Source organism: Thamnophis sirtalis, unplaced genomic scaffold (assembly GCF_051295495.1).
Source record: "Thamnophis sirtalis isolate CommonGarterSnake01/CBP01778 unplaced genomic scaffold, rThaSir2_p1.2 scaffold_2, whole genome shotgun sequence".
Taxonomy (NCBI): domain Eukaryota; kingdom Metazoa; phylum Chordata; class Lepidosauria; order Squamata; family Natricidae; genus Thamnophis; species Thamnophis sirtalis.
In genome coordinates, this window is record NW_028261382.1 from 88,128,961 (window position 1) to 88,147,980 (window position 19,020).

General features: G+C 42.3%; 1 protein-coding gene across 1 annotated transcript; it reads left to right on the plus strand.

Annotated features, from left to right (window-relative positions):
* Positions 1–453: 453 nt before the first annotated feature.
* On the plus strand, positions 454–17,880 carry FOXRED1 (FAD dependent oxidoreductase domain containing 1). Its single transcript, XM_087706339.1, has 11 exons — positions 454–623; positions 1,672–1,871; positions 2,425–2,535; positions 3,969–4,087; positions 6,786–6,880; positions 8,201–8,302; positions 9,874–9,947; positions 12,179–12,339; positions 13,690–13,819; positions 14,907–15,011; positions 16,136–17,880. The coding sequence occupies exons 1-11, from the start codon at positions 485–487 to the stop codon at positions 16,388–16,390; spliced, it is 1,491 nt and encodes a 496-aa protein (XP_087562465.1). The 5' UTR covers positions 454–484; the 3' UTR covers positions 16,391–17,880.
* The last annotated feature ends 1,140 nt before the right edge of the window (positions 17,881–19,020 follow it).

Here is a 19,020-nt window from a genome sequence, read left to right on the forward strand (position 1 = left end):
TGATAGAGATAGAAAGTAAAGAATTGTTTCGGACGTCAGACACGTCGTCGCCTTTATCACTTATTCCTTTTTTCTTTGGAACGGACTAGATTTCATGAGTGAAAATCTTGGGTTTTGTAATTCGAGACACAGGATGCTTATTCCAGGAAGGAAACATGCTCAAAATATACCGGGCTTCCCTCTTGAATTATAGAGATAGAAACTCCACAGTAGAGGAAGAGGCGGGGCTAATATTGAGATGGAGGGGGAAAGAAGATCGGATTGGTCTATTCTCCCGAAGGCCGCGCAAGACGTAGAGAGTGGGGCGGGGCTTGGAGGCTTCCCTGGATACGTCAGAGCGAGGTGCCGACGTGGAATGGGTCTCGCGGGGGCGGGGTGGCCGCCGATTGGTTCCGTGAGCGGGGAGGATGAAGGGGGGCGGTGGTTTTAAACGTGTGTTTTCCTCTGACGTCAGAGAGGCGCCTGTCAAGCCGAGCGGGACGCCATGCTCAGCCGAGGGAGCCCGCTGGCCGGTCTGCGGCCCTTGCTGGCGGCGCGGCGGCGGCGGCGGCTTTTGGCCAACCCGGAGGAGCCCCGGCGGCCGCTTGGTCTCAGCAGCGTCCGCGGCGGGGATTTCTTCCGAGGTGAGGCGGCGGGCAGAGGCAAAGGCGACCCTTCTCTCCTCCGCCTGGGGCCGCCCTGCAGCCTGTCCTACCTGTCCAGGGTGTTGTGAGGACAAGAACGGCAGAGGGGCTCGCTTCTCCTGGGGAGGCTGAGAAGAACCCCGTGGGATTCTTTCAATGGCGTTTTTGCCTGGTGGGATCCTTGGTGGGGCAACTGAGCCCCCAAGCTGGGCTCTGCCGGACTGTCCAGGCAGCGCTTCTCTGGGAAGGGGGATGCTCTCCGGATTCCCCCCTCCCTGCCCTCCTTTAAAGGAGCTCATCTTCGGTTATCCTATTTAGAAACCCTCCCCAGCTGTTTGGAATCAGCAGATCCAACTTGACTTCACTGATTTTTTTTCTTTTAACAACCTTGTACAGGTAGTCCTCGACTTACAACAGTTCATTTAGTGACCGTTTGAAGTTACAGCATCAGTGGAAAAAAGGGACCTATGGCCGTTTTTCACACTTACGCCTAACGTAGCATGCCCGTGATCACATGGTTTACGCTTGACAACTGACTCACTTTTATGATGGTTGCAGTGCCCTGGAGTCATGTGATCGCTTAACCATGCTACTAATTTGCTTCAGCGATTCACTTAGCAATGTGGCAAGTAAAATAGGGCAAAACTCAACAATTTTCTCACTTATAAACTTAAATTTTAGGCTCAGTTGTGGTCGTAAATTGAAGATTACCTGTAATCCCTTTTATTGGGGAGGAGTCAGGGCAACTGAATGGAACTGAGCATTTATTGGCTGGATGCCCTTCCTGATGCCTATACAGAGTTTACAGCAGATATTTTCTTTTTGTCGCTGCCTAGGATTGAACTCTCAGCCTCCTGATTTTGAGGCGAGCATCTTCATCTCTAGGCCAATAAATGACTGATTTTTTTTTAATGTGCTGTCCAATCAGTGAGTCTCAACTTTGTGAACATGAGGTCATATAAGACTGTAAGAGAATAAAGACATGAGTGACTGTTAGAATTCACAAAACACTGTTTAACATGGCTGTCCTGGCTTCTCTCTCTTTCAGAATTTAAAAAGCTGACCAATTTCCACAACTTCAGGACTGACTTCGATTCCATCTATCCAACAAGAAGTCTCCCTCCTGAGCAGTGCGATGTAGTGATCATTGGCGGTGGGATAATAGGCTGGTCCATTGCCTATTGGCTGAAAGTCAAAGAAACACGCAGAAATGCCCTTCGAGTGTTGGTAATTGAGAGAGACAATACTGTGAGTCCTTATCTCAGTTCCTCTTAAACAAAACGAAATATGAAATTGAGAGTTAGCTAGCAATGAAGGGTTGTCTTCATTTCCCTTCCCTGGATATTCAGGTTTATTATTTCTAAAGGTTTACTGTTGGAGAGTAATTAGAGCCGCAGAACTTTAGTGGCTGTTGAAAAAAACCCTGTAGGGTCAGCCAGCCTTGGCCAGTTGAAGAAATTCTGGGAGTTGTAGATTAACTAAATCTAGAGGAGGTTCCGCACTTTGGCTGTGAGTTCCAGAGTGCATTTTATTTATTTTTTATTTATTAGCTTGTCAAACAGGTACAAGATACCAGGTATAAGTATGAATGTGAACATGAACAAAGGAAATGAATACAGATAATTAATTGAAATAAATAATGCATTAAATTGCAAAATACCGATATGAGCAAATTCAGTATTTTGTCCTACCAATGTTATTCCTCGTCTTTTTGCTACTATTTGTAAGACTAAAATACTTTGGAAGGGAAGATTTAAGTACAGCTAAGTAACTCCTCGCTACTTCTCTTGTTTCCCTGTAGTATTCCAAAGCATCCACAGTTCTTTCTGCTGGAGGGATACGGCAGCAGTTTTCAGTGGAAGAAAATATCTGGATGAGCTCTTTCTCAGCAACCTTCTTGCGTTTAATCAATGTATGTTATGCACTCTGAGTGTTTGGTTCTGTGGCTAACATTTTCTTCTGCCTGCCTTCCCACCTCGTCTCCCTCATTGCATCCTTTGGTGGAGCATGCAGGTAATCTTAAAAGAGAAAAAATGAGTGAAGGCATTAGGCAGTTCCTTGGATATCAAGAATAATATGACAATCTCTCAGGAAGAAGTAATAAATATTGCTTCCTGATAGACACATTGCTAAGAGATAAGGCTTGGTTAGATGTTATATGAATCCAACTCTATATTATGATATACCTGCAAACATTTCCATCCAGTGTTTTTTAGCTATATTCACTGTAATCAAATGCATGGTGTGAACTTGTGAAATAGCCTTAGTAAAACTCTGATTTATCTCTACCTCATGGGGAGCTCGTCCTGGGGTCTCTTGTATGAATTTGTAGGATTTTATCAATAATAGAATAGAATAGAATAGAATTCTTTATTGACTAAGTGATTGGACACACAAGGAATTTGTCTTTGGTGCATATGTTCTCAGTGTACATAAAAGAAAAGATACATTTGTCATTAATCATAAGGTACAACACTTAATGATAGTCATAGGTTACAAATTGTAATTGTAAGGGATGTGTTAGCTCAGCGGCTAAGAAGCTGAGGTTGTAGATCAGAAAGGTTGGCAGCTCGGTGGTTCAAATCCCTAGTGCCGTGTAACGGAGTGAGCTCCCGTTACTTGTCCCAGCTTCTGCCAACATAGCAGTTGAAAGCATGTAAAAATGCAAGTAGAAAAATAGGAACCACCTTTGGTGGGAAGGTAACAGCATTCCAAGCGCCTTCGGCATTTAATCATGCCGGCCACATGACCACGGAGATGTCTTCGGACAGCACTGGCTCTTTGGCTTTGAAACAGAGATTAGCACTGCCCCCTAGAGTCGGGAATGACTAGCACATACCGGGGGGGGGGAGGGGACCTTTACTTTTATCAATCATTGTGAAATGATCTTGATTCTCCAGAACCTATAAATTATGTTTCTCTTTCTTTTTTTCAATGTTTGTTTAAAACAAAGGTTTCAAAAGAGATAATATCAGCAAGTGGAAAGAATTACTGAAGTTACATAATGAATGCTTAATATAACTAGAAAATACAAACTATTATACCAAAGTGTATTGCATTGTATTTTTGATATGAAAAATAAGTATAAATCTTTGAATTTAGTGCCCCAGATTGAGAATATTGAGCAATACTTTAAAAAAAACCAAAATAAAGAAACTTATGAAAAGTAGTATAGATAAGTACATATGTAATTTCTGAACAACAACACCCCCCCCCCCCCATTTTGAGCTCAAGCAAAATTTGGTGTTTTAAACCTAAACTGTTATTTGCCCTGTATGGATATATAGGGTGAATGAAAGGGCACACTTTTATTAATTCTCATTCTATGCCTTTTGTTCATTCCAGGACCATCTTGGTATTGTTGGAGAACCACCTATTGATATTCAATTTAATCCTTCCGGTTATCTCTTTCTCGCTTCGGAAAATGAAGCTTCCATTTTGGAGGAGAATGTAAACCTTCAAAGGTTGGGAATCTTTTGAGTTTCTGATTGACTGGAGAAAGGTGCCAATCCAGGGCAGGCATAATTACTTCTTTCTTTTACCCCATTTTGCTCTACAGGCACAGTGGTTGCCTCCTTAAATTATTCAGATTACCTTTTTTATATCAATGCACATTTGCTGTAATCCAAGAAGAGTGGATATTGCCACATTTGGTGCTTAAATAAATAAAACAGAACAAAGAGGGGAAAAAAGGATGAAACAATAATAAAAAGAGAAAACAAAGTAATATAACAAAGAAATTATGACTAGAACCTTCTACACCAGTGGTGGGATTCAGCCAGTTCGCACCTATTCGGGAGAACCAGTTGATAACTTTCTAAGCAGTTCGGAGAACCGGTTGTTTGAAGAAATCTCCTTTTGTTTTTTTCCACGTTACAGGGCTAATCCTGTAAGGAAGGCAGGAAGGAAACATTCTGGTGTTGTTTCTAGCCTAATCTTTATTGCCCTACTTACAGAAACTGCCTCTCAGGTTAACCCTTATGACATTGTAACAGCTAAGGTGAAGCGCCCATCAACCTGAGTGACCTTGAGTTGGCCACGCCCACCCAGTCACATGACCACCGAGCCCCACCTACCCAGATGGTCATTAGGGCAGAGAACCGGTTGTTGAATTATTTGAATCCCACCACTGTTGTACACACACACACACACACATACATACACACATACATTGATTAAGGATGATGATACTTTGGCTTCAAATTCTGTGCAGCGACTTGATTTGTGTATGAAAGGCCATGAAGTGGCTTGTTTCTGTTTGTGAGAGAAGGGATGGTATGGCAAACCATACTTTGTCCTCGGCATTTATTGCTGCTCTCATGCATTGTGAGCAAATTTTAAAGGAAAGGATTGGTCTTAAACTCTTCCCAAGTAGCATCTTTTTCAACCAAACTCCTCTTTCTCCCTGGGGAGGAAATTATTAGGAATGCAATATTTAACCCTAAGTATATATTATAAAGATATCTTCTTGTTGATAAATAATTTTAATAAGAAAGTAATTTAAAATTGGTATATATATGAAGGGACTATTTAGAATACCTTCTTGAAAAAGGAAGGAATAACATCTTTGTTTGAATGTATGATGTACAAGGACAATAATGAATACAAGCATACTCGATAGTTGATTGGTGGGATTATACATAATTGAAAACAGTGATATACAAACATAAATGGTTGGTAAATCTCTTTCATATCGGGATCTGTGATTATATAAAGGTATATTGTTATTAAACAGACAATCAATGTAAGGAAATTAGGTTTATTGAAAAAAAATGTAATTGGATATACATTGTACAATGAAAGTGAGGTATTTAGTTATAATAGATGAAAATTCTGTGATTGTAAATGTAATTGAGAATATGGATGCAAAAACACTTGTAACCAAACGACATGCTGTATGTAATGGATGAGATCATTTTTATATATATATTGGGTTTTTTTTGGATTGCAAAAAAAAAAAAGGAATGCAGCAGTGGGATCTCAGGCCTCCTAAAATAACAAAGCAGGAAACCCGCATCTTCTGGGGAAAAAGTGGCATGAGGAGACCCAAAGGAGTTCCTAGATCAGGGATGGCAAACCTTTTAAGACACCCAGTGCCCAAACTCTGCCTGTGTGCATGACCAAACTGGAAGGTGCACACGTGCAAATACTTGCACCCACATGCATGTGCGGGCATGTGCATGCGCAAGTGTGCAGACATGCGCACATGTTTGTGCATGCGCAGCAGAGACCCAAAGACCAGCTGGCTGGTGGGAAGCGGGGAATCCCAACACTGGCAGCGTGGCAAGAAGTAAGATCTTTTTCCTTCGTGAGCTTCTGTTTCGTCGTTTGTAGGGAAACAGAAGCTCACGAAAGAAACGCCACGGACATATGACCCTGGGCAATAGCACGCGTGCCAGCAGTGAAGACTCTGCATGCAAAGTTCGCCATCATGGTCCTACTTCAATGGTGGGTTCCAGTTGGAACGGGCCCAGTGTCACCCACATGGACACGCACAATGCGCGCACATGGGCCATACTTGCCTGCGATGCTTTCGCAAGCCTCCACAATGCTCCAGGTGCTCGGCGGAGCATCACTCAGGTGCCGTATGTGCACTGCGCATGCATGGAAGCGCCAAAGGCTTAAAGGACAGGTAAGGAGCTCAGGCAGGTGGACCCTCCAGAGCACCGTACCGGAATGGTACCCAGTGCTCGGGGCAGGCTCCGGTACTCCCGTACTAGGACGTACCGCCTGCAACCTACCACTGTCCTAATTTCATGACTTGCCAGACTGCGTCAATGAACCTGTTAGTCCAGATTTTTCCAACCACCCCTAGTCCATGGCCTGGCACCGGGCCACAGCATGCCAGAAAACGGTCCACGGAAAAACCTCTCTACGGAACTGGAGCCAGGTGCCCAAAAGGTTGGCAGCCGCTCTTATTAGTCCGCCATGATTTAATGAAGTTGCCTGCCTGACTTCCCAAGCAGAATTGATGGAGCTTTTATCTGCCAAATTGTCCATTTTGGAGAAATACCTTTTCTGGCTTGTAGATTTTCAGTAGAACTTCCGACTTGGGCCTTTTTTAAAAATTGATCTCATTGATTAAAAATTAATATTTTTAATATTCTGAATTCCTAAAGGTTGTAATGAAAGTTGTCTAATTTTTATTTTATCTTTTATTAGACAGGAAGGAGTAGCTGTCTCTCTGCTTTCACCAGCACAACTGACAAAGAAATTCCCATGGCTGAACACGGATGGCGTAGCTCTGGCTTCTTATGGTACCAACTGCTAGTTCTGTATCTCCCCTAGAGCAAAATGGCAGCATCACTATTTTGACTACACAATAGCAGGGCAAACACAAGGATCCATTTTGGTAGTCTGAAATCACTTGGGATCCAAAACTGGAAAGCCGATTTTGTTTTCCTACTTGCAGTCTGCCTGCAGATAGTAGTTCAGTCACCTGGTTTTTTCAGTTCCCAATTCAACTGGAGCAATTACCGTATTTTTCAGAGAATAAGACGCACCTTTTCCCTTCAAAAAACAGGCTGAAAATCTGGGTGCGTCTTATACGCTGAATACAGCATGTTTTGCTTCCCGAAACCCCGCCCCTTCACCAAAATAGCTTGTAGGAGGCTTTCAGAAAGCTGGGGGCATGGGAGGGCAGAATTCACCCCCTCCCACCCCCAGGAGCATTCTATAAGCCTCCTAAAAGGTATTCATGCCCTTTTTTTTGACAAAAAACAGGCACGTTTTCACGAAAAATGGGCTGTTTTTTGCTCCTTTTTGGCCCCATCCCACCCCCCCAGGAGCACTCTACAAGCCTTCTAAAGGGTATTCATGCCCTTTTCTTGAAAAAAAAGGGGGCTGTTTTCATGAAAAATGGGCTGTTTTGGGGACGTTTGCGGAATGCAAAAACTTTTTTAAAAAAATTTGCCTCTTCAAAACCTTGCTGCATCTTATACTCCAGTGCATCTTATACTCCGAAAAATACGGTACCATTTTGAGGCTTCGTAGCTTTCACTCTTCCCAAATCCTTACTAGTTAATAGAAGAAATTCTGCTTTACAAAAACTTCCCTCTGTTGAATTTGCAACTGGGATGTGTTCTTTGAGGTCTTGGTGTTATATATTGAGCCCAGGCCTCTGGTGTCATCCCGTCTGCTAATTATTTCCCTAGCCAAGGCTGCATAGTCCAATTATTCATTAATTCACCCATATTTAAGTTCGTGACCAAGCATTCAAAACCTGCAGATAAGAACTTTGGGGGCAAGGATTTTTACTACCTTTATTAATGAGTCATCGAAGGACTTTGGATTTGTTTTTTTGTTTTTACCAAATTAATATTTTGTACCTCCTAATAACCCATATAATTATCTCAAACTTGGTTATTGAGCAAAGCACAATGAGATGGACTCATGCACTGACGAAACCACGAATTACAGATTTCAGTGCTTGTGGTCTGTCTAATTCCCAACCAGTTATATTACGTTGCATCTTAGAATTCTTATGGAGTTCGCCTATGTCCAATTTGCTGTTATGTTTAAATGCCAAGGCTTGCATTCCTAGTATTTTTCTTGTATCCTCCTGACTTTTCCTTCAGGCTTGGAAAATGAGGGCTGGTTTGATCCCTGGACTCTGCTCAATGCTTTCAAGAAAAAAGCCATCTCTCTAGGCACGCTCCAGTATAACGGAGAAGTGACATGTAAGCGTTTTTCTTTGGGCTTCCTGCAGTAGTCAGTACGTCCGTTGCTTTATTGCCAACAGAAATATTTTTTAAAGTATAATACCTGGAACCGAGTTGGTGACAGTCTAATGGGTTGAATCAAAACAGTGTTCTCTGTACTTTGAGTCAGTTGGAAACTATTCAAAGAGAGAAACAACCTGGAATGGAGGAGTAACTTCCTGACAGTGAGAATAATTAACCAGTGGAACAACTTGCCTCCAGAAATCATGGATGCTCCATCACTGGAGATTTTTAAGAAGAGATAGGACAGTCACTTGTCTGAGATGGTATAGGTTCTCCTGCTTCAGCAGGGGGCAGGACCAGAAGTCCTCCAAGATCCCTTTCAGATTCTATTCCTATTCTATTCTAATTCTATTCTAATTCTAATTCTAAAACTCTCATTACTATGGGGAGAAAAATCAGAATCAGCTTTGGAGTTTTGCTCCATTTTACACCCTTCCTTGCCACAGCTGTTAAGGGAATCACTGCAGTTGTTAAGGTAGTAACACAATTGTTAAGGGAACCTGGCTTCCCCATTGGTTTGACTTGTGAGGAGGTGATCACACGACCAGTGGTGGGTTGCTATTTTTTTAAACTACTGGTTCGGGGGTGCGTGCTCACGCAACACTTCGGCGCATGCACAGAAGCGTCCAGGCGGGTGGACAGAGCCTCCTGCCTCCGCTACTACCGGTATGCCTGATCCGGACTGAACTGGGAGCAATCCCGTGATACTGCAACCGTCATAAAGACGTGGCAGTCGATGTGACCAGGGGGGGTGCAGCCCCAGTTGCGAGCGTGAAAAAATGTTTGTAAGCTGCTTTTTTTCCAGTCCTGTTGTAGCTTAGAGCGGTCATTAAATGAATGGTTGTAAATTGAGGACTTGCCTGTATTAGGAGTCCTTTATCCTTCCTCCATGCTATCAGGCAGCATTTTATCCATGGGGAAGGTGGGGTGAGAGAAGAATTTTATACTTTCCACGATTCCAGATATCAGGTAACATTTGAGCAGCTCTGTGAAAGCATGATTATTCTGCATCTTTTACCATAGAAGTCCCCCCCCCCCCAGCCTGGCACCAATATTGGAGTTTTAACCTGAACATAGGTTAATAAGATAATTGGGATGCAAAAGATAATTAAGATTTGCTAAGATACTTTGCCAAATTTGAGCCATTTAGTTAGGAAGGAGAGAAAGTTCAAAATATCCCAAGACCCACATTTAGTGTTGAAACTATTATAATTTGACCTAACCTCCACCCCCACCCCATTCTAAAGACTTAAGGCATTTCAGTAGCCTTGATTGATTGATTGATTTTTTTTTGGGGGGGGGGATTATTATTATTATTATTTTAAATAACATTTCTACGAGGAACATTTTACGGTTAGGGTTTGATTCATGCCATAAAACCTGGTAATCTGATAGAATGGGTTATATGTTTTAAATAAATACATTATAAATAGCAAAGGAAGTTTTTTAAAAAATATTTATATTTCAGGAATGAATCAACGGCAGTTGCTTTACCGTCTCCTCCATCTCTCTCTCTTCTTCTACAGCTTTCAACTCGGTTTCCTATGAAATGAAGTCTAGAGATCAGCAGAGTAAACTCTCGTGTATTCGATCTGTAAACGTGAGTCATTATTTTAGGGCTCAATTATGTCTCTAGCGCAGGGGTCCCCAAACTTGGCAATTTTAAGACTTGTGGACTTCAACTGTTGAAGAGTTGAAGTCCAATGTCTTAAAGTTGCCAAGTTTGAAGACCTCTGCTCTAGTGAATGACATAAAATCATATATTTTCTGCCTACGAGTGGTGCGGTGGCTAGAGGTGGCGCCTCACAATCAGAAGGCTGTGGGTTCAATCCTAGGTAGAGGCAGATATTTCTCTCTCTGGGCATACTGAGAATATATCTGCCGAATAAAACTCCACATTGGCGACAGGAAGGGCATCCGGCCACTGAACACTCAGCTCCATTTAGTTCCACCCAGCAAGGGATTATGGAGTCGTTAAAGAGGATGATATTATCTGCCTACCTTACATAATTTTGCTTTCCTCTTGGATGCTTTCTTCGTCAACGGCTCAAGGGAACAAGACGCCAAGCATTCTAAAAGGCAGAACAATACGAACACCGTAACAAATCATTGCAGGAAGTCCTTGATCTACCACCATTCATTCAGTGACCATTTGAAGTTATAATGGCACTGCATAAAAGTGACTTAGGAACCGGTTTTCACTCATAAGCATTGCAGCATCCCCAGGGTCACGTGTTCAGAATTCGGATGCTTGGCAACTGGTTCATATTTATGACGGTTGCAATGTTCCAGGATCCCCTTTTGCGACATTCTGACAAACATAGTCAATGGGGAAGTCAGATTCCCCGAACAACTGAGTTACTAATGTAATAGCTGCAGTGATTCACTTAGCAACTGTAGCAAGAAAGGTTGTAAAATGGGACAAAGCTCACCTCACTCTGTTGCTGAGCAACAGAAATTTTGGGCTCAATTGTGGGTTTGCAAATCCAGGACCGGTCTGTTTATTGCTGCCGATAGAATTATAATTAAGGTTAAGGCTCACTGATTCGGCACCAAAGTTCAATTTGTATCATCATTGATTGACTTATGGAAACTGTAAGGCCACTCCACTCATAATATATATCGTGAGCAACTTACATTATTAAACCAGTGCATATAGGTAGTCTTCCACTTAACGACCACAATTGAGCTCAGAATTTCTGTTGTTAAGTGAAACACCTGTTAAAGCGAGTTTTGTCCCATTTTACAACCTTTCTTGCCACAGTTCTTAAGTGAATCACTGCAGTTGATAAAGTAGTAACCCGGATGTTAAGTGAATCTGGCTTCCCCATTGACTTTGCATGTCGGAAGGTCGCAAAAGGGGATCGTCTGACCTTGGGACACAGCAACGGTCATAAATAGGAACCACTTGCCAAGCACCTGGATTCTGATCACATGTTCATGGGGATGCTGCAAAGATCGTAACTGAAGAATGTAAGTCACGTTTTTCACTTTTCACAGTCACTAAATGAACTGTCCTAAGTCAGGGACTGCCTGTATATGTTTCTGTGTGTATGTATATGTGTATGTACAGTAGATAAGATGAGATTACAATAAGAAAACACCCAGTGTCAACTCTCAAAATGACTCTAGCTGAAGCCATATTTTTCTTGCTTTGTTTCTTAGTTGCCATACTTTTGGGGGGAAGTGGTACATGTTCTCCATGCACATCCCATTGATCCCCCTAAATTCTGTGCATAACCTCATTGTCCCATCCTTCTCCTTGAACAGGACTCGGTCTGCTACTCAGGGTTTAGCTGGCTAGCTGAAGCCCCTGGCTAGTTTTCTTGTCGATGTCCTTCCTCAGTTCCTTCATTTTCTTGGGGGTCATGTAGTACATCTTGGGCTTGGGTAGTTTTGCCCCTGCAAGGCTCTCAGTTCGTGGGCCAGTGAGGGGGTCAGCACGCCCTGACAACCGCAGGAGGGAGTGCCGAGAAGTTCACCGTTTGGTTGGCTAACGTGACCTGTGACACAAGGGGGGGAGGGGACAGTATCTATTCTTTAATTATGCCCGATGCATGGGGACGATCTAGGAAGTTCATTCAGGGGAGTGCTTTCTGGACAGTGGTCCTTAAAGTTTCCTGAGATTTGTTTTGAACTCTCTTGGGACAGGAAAGGGAGGAAGGAAGGCTGCAAGGGAAATCCAACGCGAAACATCAACTTTTTATTAGCTGCAGAGCAAATGTTTCGTTTGTTCTTCCCTTTTTGCTTTCCTGTTGGGAGAGGTATCAGTGGACCATCTAACTGCTTGGTATAAACTTACCTGTTCTTTTGTGGTCCTTAACCTCCTAGGTCCAGCTGCCTGAAGGTTTTGAACGTGCCAAGGTTGACTGTTCTATAGTGGTGAATGCGGCAGGAGCCTGGTCAGGCAGAGTGGCCGAGATGGCTGGTATTGGGGCTCCGTCCGAAAACTTTCTATCAGGGATCAAGCTTCCAGTAGAACCCAAGAAAAGGTGACGTTAAATTCCATTCCCTGTACAACATGTATTTTGTTGACCCGAAGAACGAAACTTGGTTTATTATATTGTTTGAACTGAGTTGTTGAGGTTTCTAAATTGGGGTTCCTGGCGTAGCATATTGTGTGACTCCAGCCATCCAATTAAGGTGGCATGCATTTGACAAGATGTGGAGATCCGTGTGTTTCCAATTGGAGTTTAAGGAATGCAGTTTCTACTACATTTCTCAGCTGTGCTCAGGATAAGTTTTAATTTCCTCCTCCTTTAGCTAAATAACTTATCATCTTTGGCCTGCACTCCCCTAAATATGCTGTGGATAGTGCCTAAAATAGATGACTTGCATACAGTTCAGTTTATAGTATCTGCTGATCTTTTTATGCCTCTCTTTTGACAAGTTTAATCCCTGGCCCAGTGGTGAGATTCATTTTTTTTTACTACTGGTTCTGTGGGTGTGGCTTAGTGAGCGTGGCTTAGTGGCAGGGGAAGGATAGTGCAAAATTCCCATCCCCCTCTGGGGCCAGCCAGAGATGGTATTTGCCGGTTCTCCAAACTACTCAAAATTTCTGCTACCAGTTCTCCAGAACTGGTCAGAACCTGCTGAATTTCACCCCTGTCCTGGCCTTTGAAATTGAAAAGATCTAAGGATGCAATGCCAGGAAAGTAGCCTTTGAGAGAAGAGCGACCAGAATAAACCGTACCAGAATAGGTAAAGGTAAATATTCCCCTCACACATATGTGCTAGTCGTTCCTGACTCTAGGGGGCGGTGCTGATCTCTGAAGAGCCAGCGCTGTCCGAAGATGTCTCCATGGTCATGCGGTCGGCATGACTAAACGCCAAAGGCGCACAGAACGCTGTTATCTTCCCATCAAAGGTGGTCCCTATTTTTCTACGTGCATTTTTTACATGCTTTTGAACTGCTAGGTTGGCAGAAGCTGGGACAAGTAAGGGGGGCTCACTCCATTACGCGGCGCTGGGGATTCGAATCGCCGAACCGCCGACCTTTCTGATCGTCAAGCTTCAGCGTCTTATTCACTTAGCCACAGAATAGACAAACGCAAAACTGTTGGTTCAAGACACGTTCATATATTAGCACAAGTCAAATGATGCTCAAGTGTTAGCATGTGAAACTAACAAGGTACGAATTCTTGTATCTTGTGGTATTGTTGCCGCTTTTGCCTCTGTTCGCTTCAATTCTTGCTCTCTTTCCAACTCATAAGCAAATATGTGGACATGAAATATCGCAAAAGCCTCTCCTTATCCCGGCTGGGGAATTCTGGGAGTTGAAGTCCACAAGACTTAAAAGTTCCCAAGTTTGGACACGCCTGTGTTTATCCCTTCGCTCCCAGATATGTCTATGTCTGGCATTGCCCTGAAGGACCTGGCTTGGAGTCCCCATTCCTCATTGACACAACTGGAGCCTATTTCCGAAGAGAAGGTTTGGGTGGCAATTATCTTGGAGGCTTAAGCCCAACAGAAGTAAGTTTAACAGGGCTTTGGGACAGTTTTCTAGAAGGTTTGCAAAGATTCTTTAGGGTCAAAGTGACAGGTGTATCTAGTGTGGGCCTAGTAAGAATCAAGACTTCTCTAACGCCCTTCATCTTCTTAAGTGTCCCAATTTAACAATAAGTAGCTTCACAATAATAGCAGTTCTAATACTGCCAGAATGAATGCCAGAAAAACCATGCGGGAACTATTGTGTTTCAGCAGGACTTTAAATCTAAGCTCTGAATTTCACCTCATAGTGTAAGTACCATTCTTGAGCAACCTGGATTTTGTTTTCAATTTTCAGTATACTCAAAACCCATTGAAACTTCATGCTGCTGGTTCAGGCTTCACTACTGTTTCTTAGCAATGGCACGTAGACTTATATGCCGCTTCACAGTGCTTTGCAGCCCTCTGTAAGCGGTTTACAGAGTCAGCCTCTTGCCCCCAACAATCTGGCTCCACCTTTTACCCACCTGGAAGGCTGAGTCGACCTTGGCCTGGTGAGATTTGAACGGCCAAATTGTAGGCAGCCGGCAGTCAGCAGAAGTAGCCTGCAGTACTGCATTTTAACCACTGCGCCACTGCGGCTCCTTAAGTTCGTTTTTATCCTTTTGAGATGACCTTGAAAGGACTGCTTTTCTAGGAGATTCAGGTAGTCCTCGACTTACAACCCCTTGTTTAGTGACTGTTCAAAATTATGATAGCGCCGAAAAAAATAACTTATGGCCATCCCTGTGGTTATGTGAAGAAAATTCACTTGACTTGGCAACTGGCATGTATACAGGATAGTTGCGGAATCTTGGAGTCCTTTCCAGCTGCCTTCCGGCGAACGAAATCAACAGCGGGAGCCAGATTAGTCTAACAACTGCAGCAGAAAAGGTTGTAAAATTGGGTGAGACTCACTTAACGTCCACCTTGCTGAGTCTCAGTTAACATCCACCTTGCTGAGTGACAGACATTCTATTCCCAATTGCGGTTGTAAGGCGAGGACTGCGGTACAAATCAGATCGAATACTCTTAATCTTTGTGGGTATCTATGCTGTTGATAAGAGTTATAATGTCTGCATTTACTTTTCAGAAAGAAGAGCCAGATATTGAAAATTTGGAAGTAGACCCTGAGTTCTTTGAGGAAAAAGTCTGGCCTAAACTTGCCCACCGAGTGCCGTGCTTTGAATCTTTGAAGGTAATATATTTATTAAGTAGTGGGGGGGGGGACCCCTGAGAAGTTAACACCTCATCTTAAATTTCCTTACAGCCGTTAACCCAATAACAGACATGATAAAAAGTCCTTTCCTATCTTAGGACTTTTTGAGCTGGGCTTAATATTCTATAACACTTTGCTTAGGTTGGATGTTTTGACTGTAGAATTGATTGCCATTGTTGTTGGGACTGTATATAAGATTACTTGACAAGATATCTTCTAAATTATCCAGCACAGCTGAAGGCTTTTCCGATGGTTATATCAATCTAAAGTCAAGATTCAAGAATTTGAATTCAGTGGTTCTTACAGGATCATCCAGACATCTCCTCCCTTGGATTGCAGTGTTTGGAAACAGATTCTATAAAGCCAAAGTAAGACCACGCCTAAAATACTGCAAATAATTTTGGTCACCACACTGTGAAAAAGATGTTGAGACTCTAGAAAAAGTGCAGAGAAGAGCAACCAAGATGATTAGGGGACTGGAGGCTAAAACATACGATGAACGGTTGCGGGGACTAGGCATGGCTAGTCTAGTGAAGAGAAGGACCAGGGGAGACATGATGGCAGTCTTCCAATATTTGAGGAACCGTCACAGAGAGGAGGGAGTCAACCTGTTTTCCAAGGCTCCTGAAGGCCAGACAAGGAATAATGGACGGAAACTGACCAACGAGAGATTCAACCTGGAAATAAGGACAAATTTTCTGACAATGAGAACAATCAACCGATGGAACAGAAGTTGTCTTCAGAAGTTGTGGGAGCTTCATCACTGGAGGCTTTCAAGAAGAGACTGGACTGCCCTCTGTCAAAAATGGTGTAGGGTTTCCTTGAGCAGGGGGTTGGACTAGATGACCTACAAGGTCCCTTCCAACTCTATTAATCTGTTAATTTTTCTCCTCCATTTGTGTCTCCTATTTAAGCTTGTTTTCAGTTGGGAGCAGCTAGTTGGGACTGAATTCCTAACTAATTGCTTAAGAAACCAGCTCCCCATGTGTTTTTTTGGGAGGGTGGGAGAGTGGCTTTTATATTCTTTCCCCTTCGGACTTGTTTTTCAATCCATTATACATCATGCCCAGGACTAACGGGAAATTGATCTCTATTTCTGGCAGGTAAAAAGTTCCTGGGCCGGTTACTATGACTACAATACGTTTGATCAGAATCCTGTGATTGGCAAGCACCCACTAGTGTCAAACCTCTACTTTGCTTCAGGCTTCAGTGGGCACGGGTTACAGCACGCCCCAGCGGTGGGACAAGCCGTGGCCGAGCTCATTCTGGACCTTAAATATAAGTCCATCAACCTCGAGAGATTCTCCTTCGACAGGCTTATCAAGGACGAGAAGCTTCTTGAGAGAAATATAGTCTAAAACCGCCCAAGTTGGGATCCATTTGAAGAGCGAAGAGTTTTAGTCATTTATTAGCAATAGCAGCAGTTAGACTTATATACCGCTTCATAGGGCTTTCAGCCCTCTCTAAGCGGTTTACAGAGTCAGCATATCGCCCCCACAGTCTGGGTCCTCATTTCACCCACCTCGGAAGGATGGAAGGCTGAGTCAACCTTGAGCCGGTGAGATTTGAACCGCTGAACTGCAGATAACAGTCAGCTGAAGTGGCCTGCAGTACTGCACCCTAACCACTGCGCCACCTCGGCTCCCTATTCTGCCCCTTCTTTTCATCCTCGTGCCTAGTCATTACATGCTCAGGTGGCAGCACACGGACGTTGCTCTGACTGCGATAAGGCACGGCTGCGGTTCATTTGAATGGGTCTATTTTGCTCAGATTAACTCAAAAGAGTAACGGAAGAGTTGCCTGCAATGCTGCTGTGATCGAACCTGAAACTGAAGAGGACGCTTGTGGGGGAGAGGGTTTTCCCCTCCCCAGCTATACTACTACTGCTCCCCTTTGTAATTTCTCCTGTGCATTAGAGCTCAATAGTATAGCCTTTATTGTCATTGTACGTCATGTATACAACGAAATCGGTTAAGCTTCTCTTTCAGTAGAGGGATTTGGAGAAAGAGGAAGGAGATGACGAAGGTTCTGCTGTGCTTTTTACCTCTTCTTCCGCCGTTTGGCCTAGTAGGACTCTGGCGTCTGCTTAGGTCAGTGTTAGAGGAAAGAGGAAGTGCAACAGTTTATTCCAGATCATTTGTAGGATTGTGGCTAAAGGGAGACAAAAGGAAACGACTGAACCAGGACGCTTCTTAAATTACCTCTCTCTTCTCCCTCCTTCAAGTCAAAATTTAGATCAAGAATAGGATGATCCAGACTGAAGTAGAAGTTTACTGAGGATAAAGCTTTGCCTGTAGCCATTCCTCAGCTAGGCTCCTCTAGACCAGGGGGTGTCAAACCTGGAAATGTTAAGATGGGTGTACTTCAATTCCCGGAATTCCCCAGCCGAAACTATAAGAGTTGAAGCCTACTCATTTTGTTAGTTCCCAGGTTTGACAAACTCTACTCTAAGGAGCTCTTCCTCCTCTAGTTCATCTCCAGTACCCGATACGCAAAAGTATACCAAATCTATAGGAAATTTAATTTGTTTTTCCAACTGGAAGTTACTCCTAAGATATCTACTTCAATCCCCTTACAAAGTTCTTGATTTTTTTTTTAAATCAAGTTTTAGAAGGGTGCCACAACAGGGACATAAATACAGCGTGAGGTGCAGAGAAGGTACCATCAGCTTTCTCTTCCAACATATGTGGATCATGTACTGTAAAACGTGTTGATTTTAGACACAGATTCTGGAACCTTAACTCTACAGAATAGAATAGTGGTGTACTGAGTTTAGTGCACCACAGTGCAAATAATTTTTAACAACGTTGACAGTGTAAGGCAATAAAACAAATTATTTCCAAATGCATACCTTACAGAACATAAAATTATTTTGTAACATTTATTGTATAAATTATATTTTTAGCATACTTAGATGATAGTGGGTATCAGAAGCAAAGCGAATTGAAGTCAGTAATTCTTGTATAGCTTTTCAAGGTGGGATATATATATATATGTGTGTGTGTGTGTGTGTGTGTGTATATGTATATAAGTATGTACATATGTATGTACATATATATATATATGTGTGTATATATATGTATATGTATGTGTGTGTATGTATGTTTGTATATATATATCTAATATATATATATATATATATATATATATATATATATATATATATATATATATATATATATATATATATATATATATATATATATATATATATATATATATATATTAGATTTTTACAACCCCTGGTAAGCCCCAATTATGGGAGGAAGCTAACTGCTTCCATCATCTGTCAATCGGCTCGTCACAAGAGTCCATCACGACAGAAACCCAATATTTTTTACTGTTGCCTTTGTTATATTTGTGTTTTGTTTTTTTTTAATTTAATAATGCCATATAGCCCAGGTTCAAATCCCAGTAAGGGTATGGCTAGCTGATGAGAGCTAAATAGCTTGAAATAGATCTATACTAGTCTCCCTTTATTTATCAGCACAAATTTAAAAAAAACAACATATATATATATATATATATATATATATATATATATATATATATATATATATATATATATATATATATATATATATATATATATATATATATATATATATATATATATATATTTCCATCTTAGAGGTTTCTCACTGAATGTATCCTCAGCCTACATACTCTTCACTTGCCTTTGCCCTACTTGGCATCATATAATTTTTGAGACTCTCTTCCTCCTTCCCATAAAAAAATACATTCCCAGCTCTTATGAGATTTCTTGCCAAGAGTTCATTTTGGAATCATGTTAAAGCTAAGACATCCTCCTCAAGCTTAACTCCTGGGTGACTGTTTTTTAGCTAAATTGTAGAAATGGGTTGCCACTGTTTTCCAGCTGGCCACTGCAGCCAACAACCCTGGAATTCCTAAACAATACAATTCCAAATAATAACCAATGCTGACACCTTCTTAGCTTCTAAAATAGGAGCTAAATTATAACACAATT